General features: G+C 32.8%; 1 protein-coding gene across 1 annotated transcript in view; it reads right to left on the bottom strand.

Moving 5' to 3' along the window:
• The window catches only part of LOC125071803 (bicaudal D-related protein homolog), a 97,938-nt gene that overhangs the window by 24,457 nt on the left and 48,716 nt on the right, over positions 1-24,765 (bottom strand). Inside the window, exon 2 of the mRNA XM_047682190.1 lies at positions 9,427-9,567. Within this exon, the coding sequence (XP_047538146.1) occupies positions 9,427-9,567 (141 nt within the window). The remainder of the gene's footprint in view (positions 1-9,426; positions 9,568-24,765) is intronic.

Genomic DNA, 24,765 nt, shown 5'->3' with positions numbered 1-24,765 from the left:
CTGTATACATATATATTATATATGACTCACGGGTTCATTATCATATTTAATACAAATACTAAACTTTTTAGAAAAAAACGCTTTGATTTAGGCTCGGGTTCCATCACAAATGTCCTATGATGGATTATTGTAAAAAAACAGCATTGTAAAGGTTTCTTGAATAAAATTGATTTGGTTTTTATTTTTTTTTAATACAGGATATCCAATCTATAGTATTAGGAGATTTTTTTGCAATATCTTATTTTAAAAACTATTAGTGCATAAAACTTATGCCAGATGGCGCAGTGCGTCTTGAAGTTTTAGTATATCCTATTATTATATAAGTAGTTCCGCTTTAAATTTATATTACTTCATGTCAAATGGAAGATGAGAATGTAAATAATTTCTACCTAAAACCAGTTAATTAGTAGAGCTCTCTAATTAAAATGTTGTGTAAACTTTTCTTATTTTCTGAATTCTTAAGAAATTCCAAAACTTCTCACAGAAAAAATGCTAAACATTCGAGTTAAAATAGACTTTAAAACTGGCCTGAATGTATCCGCCAACTAAAAGGCAATAAAATTATAATTGAATCATCTTATAACTGAACCTAACGCAAAAATTATTATAGAAAACAGTTTTGGTTGTAGGAATTTTTGCAAAGCCTTCTGTGTACCATACACTCATCATGTATCCTATCACTAAGCAGAAATACTCAGTATTGTTGTTTACTTGTTTGAAAAGTACACGAGCCAATGTAACTGCAGGTACAAGGGACATAACATCTTGGCTCCCAATATTGGTGGTGCATTGGTGATATATCTTAAATGATCATACTTATTCATTTAGGTTCATTTGCTAGTTGTTGTCAAAAATAAAACTCATAGATATTATGCTCTACGAAGGGCATAATATGCTAATTCCCAAGGTTTGTGGCGCATTGACGTCGTAAGGGCGGACGATATTTCTTACACTTACAATGTCTATAAGTGGCCTATTTGCTAGTCTGCCTACCTATTTTCCATTTGAATTGAGAATTGCCCCCGCTTTGAGTCTGTTATTAGCTCTGTTTCGTTTCTATTGATTAGCTAAACTAATTAAGCGTATTGAAATGATTTGTGAACGAGGAGATTTTATCGCAGTAATTAATTGGAAACATTAAAATAAATCGATATTGAAATAGTCTTTGTGTTTCCATTATTAAAAAATTGTTTTCGTAATTGGAAATTTTATTATCACGATCAACTTTCAACGTTTGTGTTCAGTGAATTTAAACAAGACGTTTATAGAAGATTATATCATTAATGTCGTTGCAAAATGATATGTTATTTAGAAAGCATACGTTGAATTGTTTTTACATTTAAATTTTATTACTAGAATTGGTGGTTCCAGTAAATATAAATTTAGTTTTTTTTTTTTTAATTAATTATTTTTGCAAAGGCAAACGACAAATGGACTTCGTCTTTAAGTCAAAGTCAAAAATATTTATTCAATATAGAATACTCTTGCTAATTGATGGTCAAAAAACAGGTTCAGAAATAAAAAATCGGTCTTCGCAGAAAACGAAACGAACCTGAGATGGCGAAAGAAACTCAGCGGAATTTTTCTTTAATTAATATAATATTTTACAATTACATATACTAAAAAATATATTTTCAAATAAGATCAAGTATCAGTAGAATTAAATGGAATGTGGAGCTACCACTGGTTCGTATTATTGACTCTACCAAGAAGATGAGCAAGAAACTTAGAAGTCAATCTTTTTCTCAAATCTCTTTTCTAATAAACAATTTCTTACGCTGGTTTTCTCATCTATCAAATCAATTACATCATTAAATGTATTGCTGTTTTTCGGCTAAAGACCGAATGATGGTAACGTAAACGAGGTTGCCACAAAAAAAGTATTTATATCTAAATTCCGTTCGATGGATCTTAATTTAAAATTCATTACCATTTGTCTTATTAAAAAAAGTTAAAACCAACACTTGGCTAGATATTTGGTTCTTGGAACTAATTGAACGACAGTCCTTAGCGTGACGGTCGAGTTCAATTTGTCGTCGGTGATATTTGCGAAATTTTATTTTTAACGAAAATCCGAAGGTCGTATTATTGACAATGGAGGATGTTGAAATCATAAAGCATATTTAGTGGTAGCTGATGTTCCTTATTGATCAATAAAAGTTTAAAATATACTATAATAATAATTATTATTATTTTTAAAGGCAACAAAATTGTTAATTTGTATACATTTTTTTTGATGGCATCGGTTGGCGGACGAGCATTTGAGCCACTTGATGGTAAGTGGCCACCACTGCCCACAGACAATGGCGATGTAAGAAATATTAACCATTCCTTTCATTGCCAATTTGCCACCAACTTTAGGAACTAAGGTGTTATGGCCCTTGTGCCTGTAGTTATACTGGCTCACTCACCCTTTAAACCGGAACACAACAATACTGAGTACTGTTGTTTAGCGGTAGAATATCTGATGAGTGGGTGGTACCTACCCAGACGGGCTGGAATAAAGCCCTACCACTAATAGATTAAATCAGTTGTGTAAAAAAATCTCTTAAACAACCTATCTGTTATTTAGTCTTTATTAAAAAAAAAAACTATTTGAAATTCATATACATTTTTTCTTTAACTTAAATAATGTAAGGAGTTCGATGACAGTAATTTTTCAAAATTAAATTTAGTCGTAAATAGACGAAAAATATTTTATTTTAAATGTAAAATAAAATGACCCGCGGTAATATTATACTTAGATTAAATATTTCAAATAATTGGTTAAATAATACTTTATAGTATAGTAACTCAGACAGTCATAATGTCAAAACTAGATATTAGGCGCTTAATCCTGTCACGTAGAAGGATCACTCCACTAACCCGCTCCAATACAGATTAAAAAATAATAGTAGATAAATAAAAGGATAAAATTATATTGATTAGCAAAGTTTAAACTAACGAACAGCAGGAGTTGAATGCACCCTATGAGATGACCAATGACCGATTATATTACCCGTGCGAACCATTACAAAGCACTTTTCATATACAACGATTACATTTGTTTTTGGAGACTGTGACCAACTAAGTATCTTTATACCTAGATCTTATTTAAAACTATTACTGGCAGTTTCAAAATGATAAGCGTTTAACGAATGGGAATTAACATTGATAGATCTAGCAGCTTCGTCCGCATGGAAATCAATTTCCAGTTTGGACTAAGAATTCTTGTGTTTATATAACAAACAAATAAATCTTCCCTATTTATTATATTAAAACATATTAGATATAGTACAACATCATAGTACAGAATAAAGGTTTAAAGCGTGCAAAGGCGTCCTTATCGCTATAGCGATCTCTTCCAGGCAAGGTCGTAAGTTTAAGGTATGAAAAAAGGAACAAGTAATTACTGTTACTTTCTTCCTAATACTTTCTTTCTTCCGTGCTTCCTTGATATCATCAAATTCGGTGCATAGGTTTAGACGTGACAGCGTAACAGACAGACAGTTACTTTCGCATTTATAATATTAGGATAAATAATATAATCCAATACCTTTGCCCTAGATTCGATGGATTTCGATTAATTTACGGATTCCTTTGTTCCATAATCGGATAGCTTGAATGGAGTAAGAGTTAGAGACGAAACCGGAAGCATATCATTTCACGTAATTGCTTTATATATATATATAACTTTGAGGAGTATTTTATCTGTATTGCAATGTTATCTGTAATTCAGTTCTTTAATAAGAATAGCGTAAGTTCTATTCTTTTTTTGAATATATATTTTTTTTAATATTCCGAACCGGTCTCATCGTCGACCGTGGCCATTTCCTTGTCTTCCTACATAAAAACAAGTAATTGCTTAGGGTTTCCGCTTAACGCTTATCAAGCGAAATGGTCGACAATAGTAATTACTGGGATGTTGTTAGCTAAGGTAGCAGTGTGTGGTCGTGGTTGCGACAGGAAGACGACAAGGTGGTCACGGTACGCAATAATTTTAATACGCACAATCTATCGACCAAGTTAATGAATACAGTTAGACATTACGGCAATTACCAATATACGAACGAATACGTACATTTATGACCAATCGAAAATGTACAAGTTCTGTTATATTATGCACTACATAAAGTTATCGATTAATATATTATAAGGAGAATTAGTGTGACTTTCCGAACGTCATGCGTCAAGCTGTCAGACGTCTTTTAAATTCATTCACTTTTGGCGGGAAGCAGCGCGATATACGGTCAGGCGTATCATTGTTGAGGTCTGAGTGTTTGTGATACCGTCGTTACTTCTGATTTTCCATAACACAAGTGCTTTAACTACTTACATTGGGATCAGCTTAATTTATGTGATGTTGCCCAATATTTATTTAGTTATATTTATTATTTGTATCCCCTGTTTAAGGTGTCAGCCCATACTAAAATGACACTACCCTCTTTTCTACAAACTAAGCGTTGTTGTACATAAGTTGCGCGTATTGTAACTTGTGGTGTACTAAGCTATGGCTGTTGATTTGGGTGTCAAGGTCACTCTGTTTTATTTTTTTATCGATTTGACTTTATCACTCACTATAAGTTTAGTAGGAAAGCATATTAATAGAAAGCAAACACTTTGTGTATTGTATAATTAATTTTAATCGCATTTCAAAACACATTATTAATATATAAAGATTAAAAACAAAACAAGAATAGATTAATTATAAAAAACGTAGAGTTAGAGTGCGTTGATTTCCATGCGTAATATACATTTTATTGTCTAACATGATATACGAAAATGAGTTAACATAAGCCTGAGTTAACATAAGCCTGAGTTAACATATTGTATAACGTTAGTTGAGTCGCTGCTACTTGAATTATAATACATTATTATTATATTATTAAGTTTGCTTTAATAGCATTTCATTATTAACAATTAACATTGTTACGTTATCTAATAAAATTAAAATTTATTTCGTCGTCGGTTCATAAAAGCGGTGGTAATTAGTCCATGTAGGCGTGAACGACCTTGACGTTTTCACTTGTATTGAAGTAGCTCCTGTAAATTACATGGAATAACTGTTTGTTGTAGCGCTGACGTCAAGACAACCGATGTTTTATTATTAACGTTTACTTTACGCCCTACCCTAATATGCCATTATGTTCAAGTTTTTTATTAGTGGAATATTTTATTGCGTTTAATTTGCGTCTGGATCGTTACTATGTCTTCTACCCTCTAACAGCAATCGTTATGTGATAATAATGAAGAGGTGAATTTACGTCATTGACCTTGCTCGATTGGGCGTTACTGATAAATATACCCTGTGCTCTGTAATTGTGGAGAAAAGTGTCACAGGTCCGTTTAACGGAATGCCTCGTCCGATGTACTAATTGCGATGCAACCCGCATCGCAATTTGCGCGAATCTATTACATAAAAAAAGTCATTAAAAATATTTGAATAGATATCCTGCAAAAATAAGCCGAAGGTTCCTTCAGTGCTGTTTTACATAATATACTATGGTGTAAAAAAGAAAAAACACATTTTAAGAAAGCTTAAAAAATGCTAATAAAAATATAATAACTTGGAATATATATTTCCATTCCTTATATAGTTTCAATAATTGTTCGTGGGACACTCAGTTGGAAGGAAGTTACTTTCGCTATTTATTGTGTATTAAACAATGGAATAAATTTACAACGTTTGAGAATAATTACATGACAACAGATAAAATTGTTATTAAAAATCTCGTGTGAATTAAAACACAAAAAAAAAATAAACAAAACAATAACAAAAAAATACGTTTAAATAAAGTTATATAAAATCGTGTATAATAAAGAGAATGAGGGGGGAAGTCACGTGGAGGGGGCATAACCCGTTTTACCTAACGTGACGATTTCTGCCAGTGCGCTCCACTGTAAGCCGCGTTAAAGAACTTCGTTCCAATATCCAAATGAAACCCTTGGATACAGTATACATTTCCAATTCTGAATAATCCACAATTGTTGAAGTACTTTCAAAAACAAGCTTAACTGATAAAACGATTAGGCTAATCCGGATCAATGTAGAGCGGATTAAAGCGGCGAAAAATGTCTTTAAGTAGTAAGGTTTCGGGGTAAACGGCTGTCTAAAAGAAAGACTAAAGGTGGCACAGAACGTGACGACTGACGAGTCTATTTAAATAACTACTGCAAATTAAATAATCGATAGACGTTATACGCAACTACGCGGCTTGTACATTATGACGAGCCAATTGGCGCGTATTTATCCGCGTTTAACGTAACCACACCTAAATAATAGTTAAAAGCTTTTATTGCAGTGTTCGTTTGTCAGTTTGTTTAGGACAAATCTTACAAATTGTATTAGAATTACTTATTATCCTACTTAGAGCCGAGATGGCCCAGTGGCTAGAACGCGTGCATCTTAACCGATGATTTCGGGTTCAAACCCAGGCAGGCACCACTGAAATTTCATGTGCTTAATTTGTGTTTATAATTCATCTCGTGCTCGGCGTTGAAGGAAAATATCGTGAGGAAACCTGCATGTGTCTAATTTCAACGAAATTCTGCCACATGTGTATTCCGCCAACCCGCATTGGAGCAGCGTGGTAGAATATGCTCCAAACCTTCTCCTCAAAGGGAGAGGAGGCCTTTATCCCAGCAGTGGGACATTTACAGGCTGCTAATGTTAATTATCCTACGGAGTTAATTTTTTTATGTTTATTCGGTTTCGATGGCAATTCATCCACCAATACCCATTTTAGCAGCGTGATGAAATTAGCTCCAAATATTTTCCTTAAGGGGAGAGGAGGCCTTTGTCAAGCAACCATTACAGACACTCAACATTGAATTCAGACGAAGGAACTCTTCAACGGTCAACACCAACGATAAATTTATGTATATAAACTCGTTCTTTTACTAATTAAATGTTTTATGCAATGAATGCAGTTCATTCATTTTTAACAATGAAATAGATATCACAAGAGTTGACAATACCGTGCATGGACCTTGACTTACTTCGCAGAGCACCGTCCAATGTTAAACTAAACTACCAAATAAATGATAAACTCAACAATGCAATAAGGTCATGTCATTTTTATTCAGTTAATGTAAATGATTCTTATTGAATTATTATTTATAATATTAGTAGGTGCACGGGACAATGATCCACCTGATGGTCACCACTGCATAAAGACTTTGGCGCTGTAAGAAATATTAAGCACTCCTTACATCGCCAATACGCCACCAATCTTTCGAGCTGATATGTTACGTTCCTGAGTTTCTTTCGCCGGTTCTTCTCAGGTCAGGATATATTCTTTTCCGATTATAGTAGTTTAGTATTTAATTTGATTATCAATAAGTAAGTGTAACACTTCCATATCGAATAAAGGAGTTTGAGTTTGAGTGCCAGTTATACTGGCTCAAACACCCTCCAAATCGAACACGAATATACTAAGTATTGTAGTTAGGTGTGGGTAGTACTTACGCAGACGGGCTTGCACAAAGCCATACCACCGATTAAATATAGGGCATACGTATGTGCGCAAACAAAATTTTAGTTTTTAATCTGACTCACAATTTTTGGAAGGTAAATCCGACGAAACCGGTAAGAGTTCAGGCGCTAATGGCCCTGTGTGGGGTGTTTGCCCACAGCCTTGAGATCTAACTATTAAGGCAGTCAACGTCGATCACATTAGGTCATAAGATAATATTACCAGAATTATTGGCAATTTAACCTCGATGTAATGGCCGATGTAGATTAAGATCGTTAATTTAATGATTACAAGTTGTGCCAAACTTATGTTTCTTAATAAAATTTACATATAAAATCGATTCCTTTCAAAAAGTTTTCAATATTTTCACATGGACAGGTCAACTATTGCAACCGCATTTAAAACGATTACATCGAGCTGAAATTTAGACAGAATTTTACGTAACCATACATGTCAACTGTTATGGCTCATCAGTCTAACTCCTCAAATAACAGACACGTATACAATACTTACTAGTTTTGTGAGTGGGAGGGGGGCAGGTATTAAGAACTTTAAGCCCTGTTCTGTACCGCTGAAAACGTCTTAAATTTTTGAGCAGTTAAGATGTGAAAATGTTTTTTTAATAAAAACAGATTTACTTTTACATTTATATAGTAGGATAACTATAACGCGAAAGAAACTGGTTTTGCGTTTAATAAGTCACCAGTTTTAATTGCATGAAAAAGGATATTAAAGTGATTTTATGTATATATTTCTGAATATTATGTGAGTGTTAAGGTTAGTGAAGTTACAAATATGGTTGATCTGCTTTACAAGAGCGCAGGCTAGAGGCAAAGACATGAAATCACTCTGTGTGAGCCTATCTGGGTAGGAAGCTATTCATCATATATTCTACCGCCAAACAGCAATACTTACTATCTGGTGGTGTTTTGGCTTACAGGTTGAGTGACTCAGTGTTATTACAAGAACAAGGGACAGTTCCCGGGGTTAGTGGCGCATGGACGATTTAAGGAATGGCTAATATTTGCAAGGGTGACCAAATACAATCAGGTTTTATTTATTTCAGATCTCACAATATACCGAAATTCCGGAAAAATACGAGACATTAAAATATTCCGCGAATAATTAAAAAAACCGGAAACATTCTGTAATATTTAACCAGAATATTGTTAAATGGTCAGTCGGTAATACAATAGTTTTGATATGTATAACCTTTATACATTGAATCTATACTTAAAAACAATAATTTCCGCCCTCAACTTCGCCAAATATTAGGTTTGTTTTTTATAATCAATCTGTATACGAAATTAATTCACATTCGATCAGCCGTTATAATGTTCATAACAAACATCCATGCAGTCCCATGTTGTATTTATAATATTACATGAATTATTAGTAATAAACTTTACATAAATGCATAAAGTATAAAAAAAGTCGCAATAAGGAAAACGAATTTATATGTAAAATAGGTAGATAATAATTGCTAGAAGCATTCTATCATTAAAAGTAATTATAATTTATTTAGTTCTTGAGATGTTACCGTCAAGAAACTATAAACATAGGTATCTATTCTATTACTTTCATAATCTTTACTTGGTGGTAGGGCTTTGTGTAAGCCCGTCTAGGTTGGTACCACCCACTCATCAGATATTTTACAGTCAAACAGCAGTAGGTACTCAGTATTGTTGTGTTTCGGTTTCAATGGTGAGTAAGACAGTGTAATTACTGGCAAAGGGGTCATAGTATCTTAGTTGCCAAGGTTGGTGGTGCATTGGTGATGTAAGGAATGGTTAATATTTATAAATGACCACTTACCATCAGGTCGCCCATTTTACTCGTTTGCCCACATATATCATAAAAAAAACCCATGGTACAGCAAATCGACAGGGGTCAAGAAGGCTTTTCGTTTGACTCGTTAAATATATTTACTAAAAAATAAAATATTACTATTAATAAAATCAATATTAGTTACCTGTTTAACTGAAGTGTCCCTGGTGCCGATCTTAGCAGTGAGCTCCTTAATGTCATTCTGTAATTCCAGCAGCCTGGCTTCGTATTCCCCCTGCTCGGTGTCCAGTCGGCGTCGGAGGAGGTGTTTCTCTTGCTCCAACGCCTAGAGATAAAAATAAATGATTTAAATACGATTTATAATAACCGTTACATTATTTTAATACAGATACACGAAGAAAAATATATACTAATATTATAATTGTGACAGTAATTCTGTCTGCCTGTTGTTCTTTCACGGCTAAGTAAATCAAATTTGGTGAAGCTTGGTGGTAGGGCCTTGTGCAAGCCCGTCTGGGTAGGTGCCACCCACTCATCAGATATTCTACCGCTAAACAGTTTTATTGCTGTATTAAGTGTTTGAAATTGTATCTGTTATTTTATCGTATTCTTGTTTTAAGTGCCATATTTCAAATACTGTGGTGTATCGATTAAATAAATAAATAAACAGCAGTACTCAGTACTGTTGTGTTCCGGTTTGAAGGTTGAATGAGTCAGTGTAACCACAGGCACAAGGGACATAACATCTTATTTCCGATGTAAGGAATGGTTAATATTTCTTACAGCGCTATTGTCTGGGGGCGGGCGTAACAGTAATTTTCTCTTGAGCTCCCTCCCGCCCCTGAATCTGTCTGAATGAATGAATGAATCGATTATATTCCGATATAACTTCGACTATTCCTCAAAAAAAAAACCTCAGCTTAGTCCTAACAGAGACAACAATACGTCACGACTTGATATCGATAAATTGTCAATTTGTATGTACGTAGAATTGGGGGAATTTGTTTCACGCAAAAACTACTAATCCGAATTATGTGAAACGTTGATATTATTTTAGTTTATCGTTTCAGGAGATATTTATATTTTAACACAGATTTATATAATATATACATAGATATAGAAAAACATAGAGATGAAGAAAAAGTTATATTACAGTTATAAATTGTAATGTTTTAAACGATAACAATAATATATCGAACGCAATTACAAGACTCTTGTCTCAGTATATTGTTCTTTCATTAAAACTTGTGCAACTGTGCAAATTGTGCCGGGACAAAGTAAACTGTAGTTTATTGACTTATAGAGCAACAATTGGGCCGTGCGTCAGTAAATATATTCAATATCTTCAAAGAAGAATAGCCTTTATATTGATACAATTAAAGCACAGAATTCCAATTTTTATTCATTACATAAATTGCAGGTGTTTAAATAAGAAAATGTCATAAGCGACCGTGTCGTATAAATAAAAAATGCTTAACATGCAACTGAAATTTCAAAATAAGTTAAAACGAATATAATACCTATCGTTTCTATATTATTTTGACAAGAGAGATATTTTTTAAACATAAACTTGGTGTGTTTTTTATTACAATAGGGACGTTATTATCAAATCAAATTGCTTTATTCAATATAGAAGCATTACACTTACTTATTGATAAACTTACTTTATGGTCAAATCCATATCACATATATCGTAAGAATAGAAAATGAGTTTATGTATTTTAGTTTATTTCAATGGCTGAAGGAGTAAAGATAAACAATGTTTAGATTTATAAATGCAACAAATTAAAAAAAAAAATCATATATTTTTTTGTTGCGTTCGTAATAAATTCACAAAATGAAAATTTTATTAAAATTAATAACATCACATCTTACTGTAACAGATAGCATAATGACTGCATTAACTGTATCCAATGGAAGTAAAAAATAACCGCGAATCAAATGCGCGATCTAAGCATCACATTTGAGTAAAAAATTGAATTTCCTGTCTGACAAATTGCGAACAACAATTTCATTGTTCAACTCTTATCGCTTTCAAGATCCGCTGATAAAGAAAGTTTGTGACATGACATTAGAAATCATTGTGGTAACAGGGTCGGTAGTGTTTGGATATTAAGGTGTTCTGACCTTTATTTGTATAGGAAGAAAAGCTATGAATACACGTGGTATGATGGCCCAGATAGGAGATCATGTAGACCATGGCATGTGAACACTTGAACCATAAAGTCATCGCTGATAAGTGGGCCGTTTTCACAATTCTTCTAATTGAACAATGGCAACCTCTGCTTCCGATGTAACGCGCAATTCCTTTGTTTTAAGTATTTTGTCACAGGGGACGGAGTACTTTGCTACAAGAGCTAATTTTGAACTCTGTAATTTTGAATTGTGAATGGGCAGATCGTTATCTATTTTAAGTAGAAAAATATTTTGTTCACAGTATTTAAATTATAATATTTCAGGAAATCAATTAAGTAACACTTCGTACCCTTTGGTCACTGAACTTTTAAATTAAATTTATAGCACACAAGCCTTCACCCTTCTTATACTACCTCTAGTAAAAAACAAAAGTAGCCTATGACGTTCTCCGGAACTCAAACCATCAACACACCATATTTCATCTAATTCAGTTCAGCGGTTTAAACGTGAAGCAATTACAGATAGAGTTACTCTCGCATTTATAATATTAGTTAAGATGATTCAATGGTAACGCGTTATCCGCAACGAGATCGAAGATGTTACGCATGCACTTGTTCATCCAGTATTCAAATCCCAACAAATTTCATCAATTTACTAGAAACAAACTCGAAATCTTCGTAATAAAACATGATAATGTCACGTTTTACATGTGTGGTGTTTTGTGTGTGAGTGTGTGTGTGTATAGAGATGGTTTTTGAAGCCAGTAACAAGCACCTAAGTGTTCATTCAGTGGGTACGAGAAATATACACAGTTATGAAATTACACCGTGAGAAACCGATCTAACTTCCAATACATTTTTACACACATCCGCCGGTAAACGTTGTCACTATTGCAGTATTGCATATTAAGTTCCGAATCTTTATGCACCATAAGTATGTACGTATACTTTATTTTAGACCACAATCTAATGTAGAAAATTTACTAAGGACTAAAAAAATGTAGCTATATTGTTCAACGGGCGGAGTTATGGCTAGATGTAATCAGCAGTATCTTCTAAAGGTCCAAAAATTATATTTATTGGTATATTATATTTTATAGTAGCATATCGTCGCGGCACGAATAATAAATTAAAAGAACATAATTAAATATTATTATACAAGTGAAGACAACATGCGCAAAGTATTCTTATGTTAGTATAATTATTATACTATTTTTAATCGACTTAAAAAAAGAGGTTATCAGTTCGACATGTATGTATGTAACATTGTTAAAATTGAATTATATTTGAGTACGATGATCCATTTAGGCTTCCAAGCACGTGTTCTTAATTTTGTGTGTGTATGTTTGTCCACAAATTTCTCGAAAACTAAAAGTCATATCGAGATGATCATTTTTAATTTAATTTAGGTACACTTCAACTTAGGGAACAGTGTAAGTTTCATCAAAATTAATTACTAGTAAGAAAATATAGAAGTCGGTTTAATTTTTTTATGAATTACAATTTATTATTTTAGTATATATATAGGAGAGCCGAGATGACCCAGTGGTTAGAACGCGTGCATCATAACCGATGATTTCGGGTTCAAACCCAGGCAGGCACCACTGAAATTTCATGTGCTTAATTTGTGTTTATAATTCATCTCGTGCTCGGCGGTGAAGGAAAACATCGTGAGGAAACCTGCATGTGTCTAATTTCAACGAAATTCAGCCACATGTGTATTCCGCCAACCCGCATTGGAGCAGCGTGGTGGAATATGCTCCAAACCTTCTCCTCAAAGGGAGAGGAGGCCTTTATCCCAGCAGTGGGACATTTACGGAATGCTTATGTATGTTATGCTTATGTATTTTAGAATAGACAAAACTATATAGTACCTAGGTAACTGACGTCTATCAGCGGACGGATTATCCGATTAGCCGTTTTCTCTTCTCTTCCTTTACTGTTCTCCCTTTTTTATGATTCAGATAAAACATTTCTCAATTGTTGTTTATTCCGAGTTAAATTACTTGGTAGGGCTTTGTCTGGATACGTCAATTATGCTACCGGTAAACAGCACTATTTAGTATCGTTGTATTCGAGTTTGAAAGGGGTGTAATTTCAGGCACAATGTACATTTACAATAAGTTCTTAGTTCCCAAGTTGGTGGTGTATTGGCAGTACAAGAAATGGTTAGTTAATGGTTAATTATTGCCAATATCAATGGGTAGTGGTAACCACTTACCACCAGATGGCTCATTGGCCAGTCCACTTTTAATTATGGAAAGCAATGTGTGTCTTAATTACGCACGCGAGAAGTTCTATTTCTTCAGCGTTATTAAAAATATATCTAAATTAATTATAATAAAAATAATGTACTTATTAATAAAATAATAGTTATTATTATTATAATATATGTAATTGCTTCTTTTTTAACAATTATTATGTTCACAATTTAAATTCGTAATAAAATAAACATTTTAAAATAAGATAAGGTGAAGTTGTCTATTTCGAGCGACTTGTAGAATTCGGCCAGTGCGCGCGCGCATCATTAAAATTCACTCTCATCATTTTTTTTCATTCATAACGAGCCAAAAGAAATAACTAACTTTAAAAAAAAATAAGATTATCGTAGGGAATGTAATTTAGTTATGTGTAACTATGTAATATAGTTATTTTAAAGAAACGAGTATTAAATATAGTATGACACCACTTAGAACTTTGATGTAAATCTTTATTAATTTTTTTTACGTGTCAAGTCACAGTCAAATACAAAAATATTTATTTAATACAGTAATGTTACACTTGCTTACGATCGTTACCACCGGTTCGGAAATTAACACCTCGGACCTGAGAAGAACCGGCGAAAGAAACTCAGCGGGATGTTTTTCCAAATACATTCGCCTAGTTCACGATTGTTTGTTTTTTTTAGTTCGTCAATGGAAGTATTGTAGTACTTCCATTTACAGTTTCCGTTATCTTAACGTATGTGACTACCGTATTATTTGTAATACGCAAATGATTTTGATATCCGCTTAATAATGTGAAAGGAAAACTTTAAGGACAGATTTAATGGAGACAATCACTGAATGTTATCGACAGTCGTCCGTTCTTGGTACATAATTTACTTCAATATTAGTCAATTTGAGACTGTGTGCGTGCGTAGTTTGGATGTGTGGATTAATTCTACAACCCGTATATTGTTTTTGTTTGTATTTAATGAGTTTCGTGTCATCAGATTGAGGTGATACTTTGTATTTTACAAATTTTGTTGATATTAACGGGGATTCTCTGAATATAATGACTCTATGGTCGAAACCTCGTTAAATTCATAACGACTATTTTACAAGTCATAGGTTAATTTTTTTTTTTCTTAACAATTATTATTATAAATTCCGAAGTAACGAGACCCACAGTCAGTCTTGTATCTCGGCTAAAGATTGCGGGGTTACAATCCGAGCAAGAACCGAATATATCGCGAGCTAACCTTTATGGATCGAAAGAAATTCTGCCGCATATCTATCCGCCAACCCGCATTGAAACAGCATGGTAAAATCAGGTCTGAGCTGAGAGGTGAGGTGAGTTTTGCCTTACAGTGAGATTATAATTGGTTATTAGTATATTATTAGTATTATTTAAAATAAAAAGAAAGTTTCATCAATCGAATATAATATTAATTGCATCGATATTTATATTTACTTTCTGATTTGAATCATTTCATTCAGTATCAGTATATCATACAATTTAACAAAAAAATCGTAGCGCAAGATTTACAATGAGCATAATATAATTTAAACACAAATATCTAACTCTATGTATTAATAACATAGATGAGTCACGAAGGCTCATCACGAACGAATCAAGAGTCGATTAGGATGCGCAAGCGCATAGCGCTGCGTGCGCAAGACTCCAGGTAGACTACGATTGCCTAATATAGATACAGGGACGAATGGACAGTGCAATTAATTATATTTATATTTAATTTCAATGCATTTATTAAAAAAAAAAAAAAAAAAATTATACTACGACTGTCCCTGGCTTCACACGAGAGCAATTTATTAATAAATAATATAACATATATATAAAATATCCATAGCATAGCATAGCACTCAGGAATAATGTACTTTCGACCAGTCATTCTTTTTAGACTTTGATCATTAGTTCCTGTGATTAAAAAATTGTGAACAAATTTAACCTGTTTATAATATATAAAAACAAAAACTTTAATTGTAAATATTATAACAAATTGTAATAATTACATATATATAATTGTACACGATATTAGTGCGGGCCGTGCGTGTACGCGAACAGCATATTAATTCGGCTACTTATATGAGCTCCGCTTTCACTTGCTTTGATATGCACTGCACTGACATGCGGTTAAGCTAAATTAGCATATATTTTAAATTGTTAATGATAATTCTTATGAGGGTAACACCATAGTGGCATTATACTAGATTTACATACATATAATTGTCTTAGTGTAGCAACGAATCGTTCTTTTTTATTTTATTTCAATAGCATCGAACTCAACTTAACTTCTACTAGAGTTAATAGTGACTCCCATGTCTAGGCACGTAAAGCGTTTATATACAAGGTGTTCGCGTTTATAATAAAATCCTGCAGATGCTTTTAGTTTTGCGAGTTCATAAATTTAAATCTTATGTTAAGAAAACAGTAAGTATCTGAGTTTCTTGCCGGTTCTTTTCAGTAGAATCTACATTCCGAACCAGTGGTAGCTTGATGTTTTATAAAATTCTATGAAATGATGCAAAAGTTATAAAAGAGTACTTGAATAAAGGAGATTTTGATTTTGATTTTATCACTTGTCATAAGATGAAGATTATGAGGATGATGAAAAAAGCGTGGAATTAATTTTCGTTGATTTTCATACAAGATATATAACATTTTAATTGTATTTCATTAACAAACGTGTGTAATTTAACTGTTCGGAAGCCTAATGAGTATCTTGGCGGTTCTTCTCGTTAGTATCATCAAGTACATTACGAAACGAAACGAGGAACCTTTTAATTGGATCATGTAATGACCATTCAGAAGTGCTTGGAAGAACCTACTTGAATAAAATTAATTTAAATTTTATTTTTAGAAGTTAATAACAACACTTGTTAATAGCCTTTACCTGTAAAGCTTTAGGTCTTCCTAACCGGTTTCAATGATATCATTATGTATTAAATCTCACGAACCATAGACAAAAGACTATATTAGAAGTGGCATATCATTAATATTTTCCGTTTAAATAACCTTCATAAATAACGATTTGATGTATCTTACTAGAACATTAGATATGTTTATTTTTTTGAAACCATTCGTTGAGGAGTTATTTTATTAATTAAGTTTATTACCAAACAGAACAACATCCCACAGGACATAGGGCAGAGGACATAGGACAGAGTACACTCCTGTTAAAAACGGCTCTATAACTGCAACCATCTCTACCAGATGATCTTTGCGACGCAAATAAAAAAAAAACGTATTTATTTGATCCACAAACAAATAATCATAAAATTTTAATTAAAGCATTAAAATAGCAACATTGCTACCGAAAATTGAGAATAATTATTCATTTATTTTGAATTTTCCCTTGATTCCATTTCTCGTGTTTAGTGTTCTGCGTTGTAGTCGATGTTGCCAATGATTTTAACATGTTAATGTAACCTTTCCAGCGTCCGTGATGCACGCCATGACATAATCAATGATTTGACACGCGAATATTTATTTGTATTATATTTATTATATGATAAACCAGATATCAACGCCAACTACTTCGCTCGCGTCTTACGGGTTAGTCGTCAGACGTTAGGCGTAAAAGTAGCCTATCCTTCCATTTAGGTTCAATGGTTCGGACGTGATAAAGCAACAGACGGATATTACAGACTTACAGACAAATTTACTTTCGTATTTATAATATTAATTGATAAATATGTCTCTAAAGTTCCATTTTTGGAAAAATATGTTTATTTAAAAAGCATAGTAATGTATAATAAGTAGTAGTATACATAAGAGTTATTTACATAAGGGCTTAAGTGCATATAATAATTGGATAGCTTATTCCATCACACTACAGTAATACTTAGTATTTTTGTATTTCGGTTTGAAAGGCGAATTAGGTGGTAAAATGGTACAGGCACAAGGCACATCTTAGCTCAAAGTGTTCGTAGTGTTATATTTCTTACAATACAACGAGCGGTATTGACGTACCATTAAGTGATGTATTATGCCTACCTATAGTGTGCCTACATAAATTACACATATATTGGACAACATCACACACATTACTCTGATCCTAATGTAAGTAGCTAAAGCACTTGTGTTATGGAAAATCAGAAGTAACGACGGTACCACAAACACCCAGACCCAAGACAATATAGAAAGCTAATGAACATTTTCTACATCGACTCGGCCGGGAATCGAACCCGGGACCTCGGAGTGGCGTACTCATGAAAACCGGTGTAATTATATTAAAAGAATACCAAAATACGGTCAGACTTCCGTCCTGTGAACCTTGATAATATTAAAACAGTTTAAACATTTTGTACATAGTTTACGATGCATTGTGTTACTATATACTTTCGTTGAGATGAGATTTCGCGTCCCAAATTCATTGTAATGTTCTTAATTGTACCTAAAATTAAGGTTAAACGCGATTACCATCTTCTAGCCATTCAAAACGTCATAAGTGACGAGCGTTAAGAAATATTTATTACACTAATGATATCAATATATAATTTAAAATAACTTACTTTTGATATCATATGTAAGCATAAGATTTCATTAATTTTATATCGTTTAATTCTTTGATAATTTATTTATATCTTCATAGACTTTCAAAGTTGAGATTGCTTCGAAGTAAATTTTACACGCACACTAGTAAAGTAGTATGACGTTTGGCGAGTGTCACGCATGTCATGCACACCAACATGATAAAGTTGGCTCGTTTGTTCTAATTCTTTTTTAGTGCGACACTCTAACTAATTGTATAAACAATCTAAGCTTTTACTATCGATACGAACATTTTCGCTGTTCACATATTAAAATAAATTTTTGCTAGTGATCCTTTTTATGGGTGGGTAAGCCGTTACGTTACGTAACGCGTTACGGCGCCAGTCTGTCTGGCTTCCCTTTCTCTTAAGCCTACGGCCGCAGCGGTAGGCAGGCTCATCCTCTCTCACTCTAACCCACAGCCATATTACGGACAGACGTTATTTTTAAATTAACACTTCTCTCGCGCAACCTGAGACGCATACTTTTTTTTTGGATTTATTTAATGTTTTAATGTAATACTATAGCAATAAACTACGAGTATGTTGCAGTAAATTTGAGACTTATTAACTCAGAACTACTGTCATATAACAAACATTACATACATTTTAAAATAATTCGAATGAGGAACAGGAAAAACAAAAGAAATAGAGAAGAAAAAATAGTGACGCGGAACAGTAATGTAACTATACTAAAATTTCAATTTAAAATAAACATAATACGTTATATTAATTGTGTAAATTATATACTTTAAATACTCCGAACATATTTAGCACGTAGAAATGCCAAATAAAGTATAAATACATTGTTTCTTTAATTTATTTATTTAAATGTACACATTATGCAATGGCAGACGCTATACAGCCAAATATATAATTATCTTCCCGTTAACAGTAACTTGATTAAAATATACAAACATTTTGAGACTTTGTATCTTCAAACATCAGTATCGTAATACCGTGTCAATGAAATCAGTAAATAAAAAACAAAGACATAACATAAGAAGCGTAAGAAGCAGTTTATACTCCTAACAAGGCAAAACTTTGGGCGAAGACCATACAAAGAAAAGACCCGACCCTACCAACTATCTAAAGTATTTGCATAATAGTACGATAAATCGCTAATTCTATGCCTTGGACCACAGCTCAAAGGTCACACGAATACTTAAGCAATGGTTTCCGTAAAAACTGCCCATTGTTGTGTTTCGACATTACACACTAAGAGCGGGAATAGGGTTGTCACATTGTATTATAAAATAGAAAAGTGTATCTGAAAGTATTTATCAAATAAATATTGATTAATTTGAACCTTAATTAACCGTGACTTAAAAAAAATATAATTAGTAAGAAAATTTTCAATTTCAATTTCAAGATCAATTTAGTAATGTGTTGACAGCCCTATTCGGGTATGAATAAGATATTCAACTGACAAGTCATTAGATTCTAGGTTTCCCCTTTATTTCGCAACGAGATGACGTGATTATGCGTTCACGAGTCGACGTCGCGTCGACAAATATGTCGCTTTTTTCTCATTAATAATAATCCACACAAAGAAATAACGAGACGTTTTTTTTTGTAATTCTGAACTGAAAAACCGCCTAAACCTATAAACATAAAACTTTTGATAGAAGATGTAGCACGCTCCCGAGACTTTAATACATCATTTTAATATATATAAGTTAATGATCTTTCTTGCAGTATTGCAGTTTCGTGATAGGAAATTTCGTATTTGGAAGAACATTAATGGCGCCAAATACATGGACGTTTACCCAGTAACTATTAATAATAATTAAAAAATCGAGCATCCTGTTCTAATTTACAACACATATCTAGTCTCATAAGAATCCGTCCAGTGGTTCGACCATGATTGAGGAACAAACGTGCAAACGGTTTTCGGTAACTACGAGATATCATGCCTCCAAATCTGAAGATTTCAGATTGAAGACACAAATTATTTATTTGAAGATAGATCTACTTCCGAGATTGAAAACGTTCTCGCGTTTATAATTCAGATCAAAACACCGTGTACCGACAGCAAGAACATAACGTATCATTAAAGAAAGAACTTTTTAAAATGAGTTCATACTTCTGTAATAATTAGTTGCCTTTACTCAAACGTAGATACGTTTGAGTAAAGGTTGTTTGTCAAAGCGCGTTGGCAATAAAATAAACTTATTGTTAGTACTTACTACAGTATATAGTAATCATTAAATATTGCAGCAACGATAAATGATATGGAAAAGGAAACCTGACACTCAAGAATCTTATAGTAAGAACTACTTACATACTAGTCTCTGGCCGCAATTTCACCTGTAGCTCCAGACATAGATAATCTTTGTGCCAAATTTCATTCATATCCGTTCAACCGTTCTGGTGTGATTGAGTAACAATTATGCATCCATTCAATTTTTCGCATCAATAAGATCGTGTCTCGAAAATGAACCAATCGATTTGAGATCAAACTTGTCAATTTTTAAGAGTCAATATATAGTGTAGAATAAAAATAAAAAACCCCGTCGAGTTTCTTTCGTAGGTTTTCAGATCCGAGGTGTTTTTTTCGGAACCGGTAGTAGACTTATGACTCTCATTATTAAGCAGATAGCGCTTTTAAATTGACTAAATGTTTTGACTTTGAAAAAAAAAATATATAGTCAATAATTCGACGAAGTTTGTAATAATCAATTGCAACAGTTTTTACATCATTGTAATCAGAAATTTAGTATCGCTGTTCGACGTATATACTAAAACATTGCGAATTGACATAAAAAATCGATACATAAGTAAAACAATAGAACGAGAAATCGAAGAAAGGGAAAGTCACTACCGGGTCGCGTGTGATTAACCAAAAAAAAACTACAATAGACTTACTTAGCGATAAAATCTCGCAAATGTTCGATTTACATAATTTCCTACTAATATTTTTCCCAACATCGATTTAATTCGAATAATGCGAATTCGTTAAAAAGTAGAAATGCATGGGAATTCTGTTATGTCAACGGTACAAGTGTCGTAAGTAACATTTGCGCAAGCGCATTTAATTGTCATTATTATGGCCTTAATACACATTACGACTTTCACAACAAATTTTATTATTTCTATTTGGATGTAATCTATTTATGCATCACTAATTATATTGTAATAAAACATTTTTTTACCAATTAAGGATAGAGTAGCACGCATAAATGCGTAGGGTTTGCAAAACAAATATAAACATTAAAAAATAAATATTTAAATACACTTATATAATATTAGCGTACTAAAATATTATAATATTTAAATTATTTAATGTTACTGCGAAACTGGGTCTAAAAATTAACATGTTGCATATTTATATATATCACAAGTTACAAGAATAGCGAAAATAGAATTCATTTCGTATCTCACTCGTGACATTTTGACATCAGACTTACGCCTTTTTGATTCGTGCTTATTTTTATAATTATTAGAGAATACCTTTACAGATCTGCGATTGAATGCGCGATTTATGAAGTGGTGAATTTACGATAGATCATATTATCATTTACTTACGAATAATACTTTTAAACACTATATAATTATGTCAACTTTAATAAATTGGAAACATATATTTTTACTTCAACTGCTTATTTTTGTAGCGTATCACTATTTGTGAGCAATTGAAAGACATAAGGAACACGCTCTATCAGCAGACGGATTTTCCTGCAATCTGTGGGAATGATTCGAAAAAGGGACGGAAGTATGTAACACGAAGCACGAAGCTATTTTATTAGACCAATGAGCGATATCAGAAAATACACATCTGATGGGACTATTGCATGGATCTTAATTCGTTTTTAATCAAAAACAAAATTGCAATGAAAGAACTTTTTTAAATATCCCATTGTAGTAATATAATTAAATATCTGAATAGTTGACATAGAACATACATTTGACAACCCTAGCTGATGTTGAAATTTGCAGATTATTGTATAATCTGATTACCACAAAAGTGCAACAGCTTGCATCACTTATTTTGGCATCAGTGCTAGCTAGTGGAAATTGAGTTTGGGATATTTATCGTTTATCGTCATTCAAAATCAGTCAGTGAATAATTAATAAGTACATTGAACATCCCAACTAATATTTAAAAATCGAAAGTAGGTTTGATAGTTTGTTGCGCTTTCACGTCTTAAGCAAACACCTGATTATCATAACATTTTGCATACACATTGTCAGGGCTTGGAAAAGGATATACGGAACCTAACACCTTCCCTTTCTTACATTGGAAACCGCAGAAACCAGTAACAAATACATCACAAATTTAGTTATACTAACTAACATTGAAAAAACATTCCAAATAATAAAGTCAATTCAATATAAGTATACAGTATTACAGAGTTTATAGTTATAAATGCCAAAGTAAATCTGCCTGTCTGTCTCACTGTACGTTGCTCTTTCCGAGCCAAATCACCAAACCGAACTTTTTTGTTTAGCATAAAGCAAGCTGGAGTTGAAATTCACCAAGGAAGGACATATGTCCTTTTAACTGACGACCTACCCTTAAAATGCTAGCGAAGCCGCGAAAGTTTCTAATATGATATGTATAAATATATAGTTGGCATATTAAACGCTAATATTTTTTTCAAGTATTCAACGATTGTCAGAAATGTTGACACTGAATTAATTTGATTTCAACGTTCATTCAAAGGAAATCCTGGTTGGTTATCATTTAAATTAAGTTTTCTTAACGTTGTTTATTTTTAAGTGTACATAATTCAATGACTTTATCTTGATCTAAGTTGCCCGGTCAGAAATTAGTCACGAGTGGCTGCGCAGATACAGTTTTTAGGAACAAAAGAGGATTGTGCGCAACTCAGGCCAGAGATGTGATCACGCATATTGTGAGGTTAAAATTACATAAGTGAATTAGCGTTATTTTTTACTGTTTCGTGTGCTGTTATGTAGACCAACTACAGGTCGATTAAAATTGCGCTGAGCATAATATAAAATGGTTAGCTTTAATGGTAGATGTTACTTAGTGGTAGGGTTTTGTGAAAACCCGTCAGGCACGAGGGACAATCCCAAGGTTGGTGGCGTAAGGAATGGTTAATATTTCTCACAAATTAAAAAAAGATTAAGACATAAAAATAAAGATTATATTTCTGCCGCTTTAAGATTTTCAGATCAAAGACTTTCCGTCAGTCCGATACTCCAAAATTATAAACATTAAACAGCCCATGATCACTTATATTATAAAGATACCTTACTGAATTTCATACCGGTTATTCTCGATAGAATCTACTTTTCGAAACAGTTGTAGCTTTATATTTGTTTTTATCTACTGTACCATGATGATACTAAAGTGCTTTTATGAGCGTACTTGAATAATGAAATTTTTTATTTGAATTACATGCACCTGTGCGTAAGATTGTACGGAAATAAATACTCATCCATACATATTATTCTGTACAAAGATTATCCGCCGTGAAAAATCATAAATAGCATGTTTCTGATACAAATACACAAATAAAAACTAGGGATAAACAGACATGTTTGTTTGTAGTCAGTTAATGACGTATAGTTTGTTCTCAGAATAGATTTTCGTCTTGAATTCGAGAGTTTTTACATAAAATCTTGCGAATTTAATTTCGACAATAATAAAGGTATAATTCTAACAATTCACGGTATTAAATTGTCCGTATCTGTTATGATACAAATTAAACATAATCCTAGTTTCACTTTCCCACAAACAACGTATATATTATATATCGTGTAATATTATAATTATTAAGACAATATTATAAATATATGGACTTGTAACGCCGAACTTTCGATAATTTATACTGCAAGCAATAATGACGCGAGCAATATGAAATTAGCTCGTGTTTAGAACACGTGAGTCTTAAGCGAAGATTGTAGGTCTGAATCCGAGTAAGAACTGCTGATAATTTTTGTTTTTTGAGATAAAATTGAGAGAAAACCTTCGTGTATCGGTTACATTCGACGACCACCGTGGTCGAGTAGTGTGTACACCAGTTGTGGTTGTGGTAACGTCGTTACTTCTGATTTCCATAACACAAGTGTTATAGCTACTTACATTGGGATCAGAGTAATGTATGTGATGTTGTCCAATATTTATTTTATTTATTTATTTACATTACTACCAAATATATCCTAATCGATAATGTCGAGTATGGTTGATTTACCTCCAAGTATTCTAATGATGACCCTTTGCACAGCAGTAGGGTTTACAAATAAGATAGATCTTTGGGCAGTATTGAGTTGTTCTTATAAAAATATAAGTCAAATATTCGTTGAAGTTTATGAATACGTCCATTATATTCAAGAAACGCAATCACCTAAGTGAAAGTTAAAATACGTATTCAAAATGGAAACATTACACTTACTTATTGTCTGGTAAAAATCTAACGACCGCCTATTACGGGTTCGGAAAACGAAGGCATGTATTTTACATTTAGAAAGTCATAAGTCATGAACATTCCTTAAATCCTTTTTTAATCTTTTATTATAGGAGAGATTTTGCTCAAGGTAAGATGAATTGAGTTTACGGAAACAAATTTGTAACACAAATTATATTATTGTTTTAAAATATAAAAATATTTAATTTTTGACGACCTCCGCGGTCGAGTAGTGTGTACACCGATTTTCATGGGT

This window comes from Vanessa atalanta, chromosome 20 (genome assembly GCF_905147765.1).
Source record: "Vanessa atalanta chromosome 20, ilVanAtal1.2, whole genome shotgun sequence".
NCBI classification, from domain to species: domain Eukaryota; kingdom Metazoa; phylum Arthropoda; class Insecta; order Lepidoptera; family Nymphalidae; genus Vanessa; species Vanessa atalanta.
The sequence above is the reverse complement of the archived record's forward strand: the minus strand, read 5'-3'. Positions and strand labels throughout refer to the sequence as shown.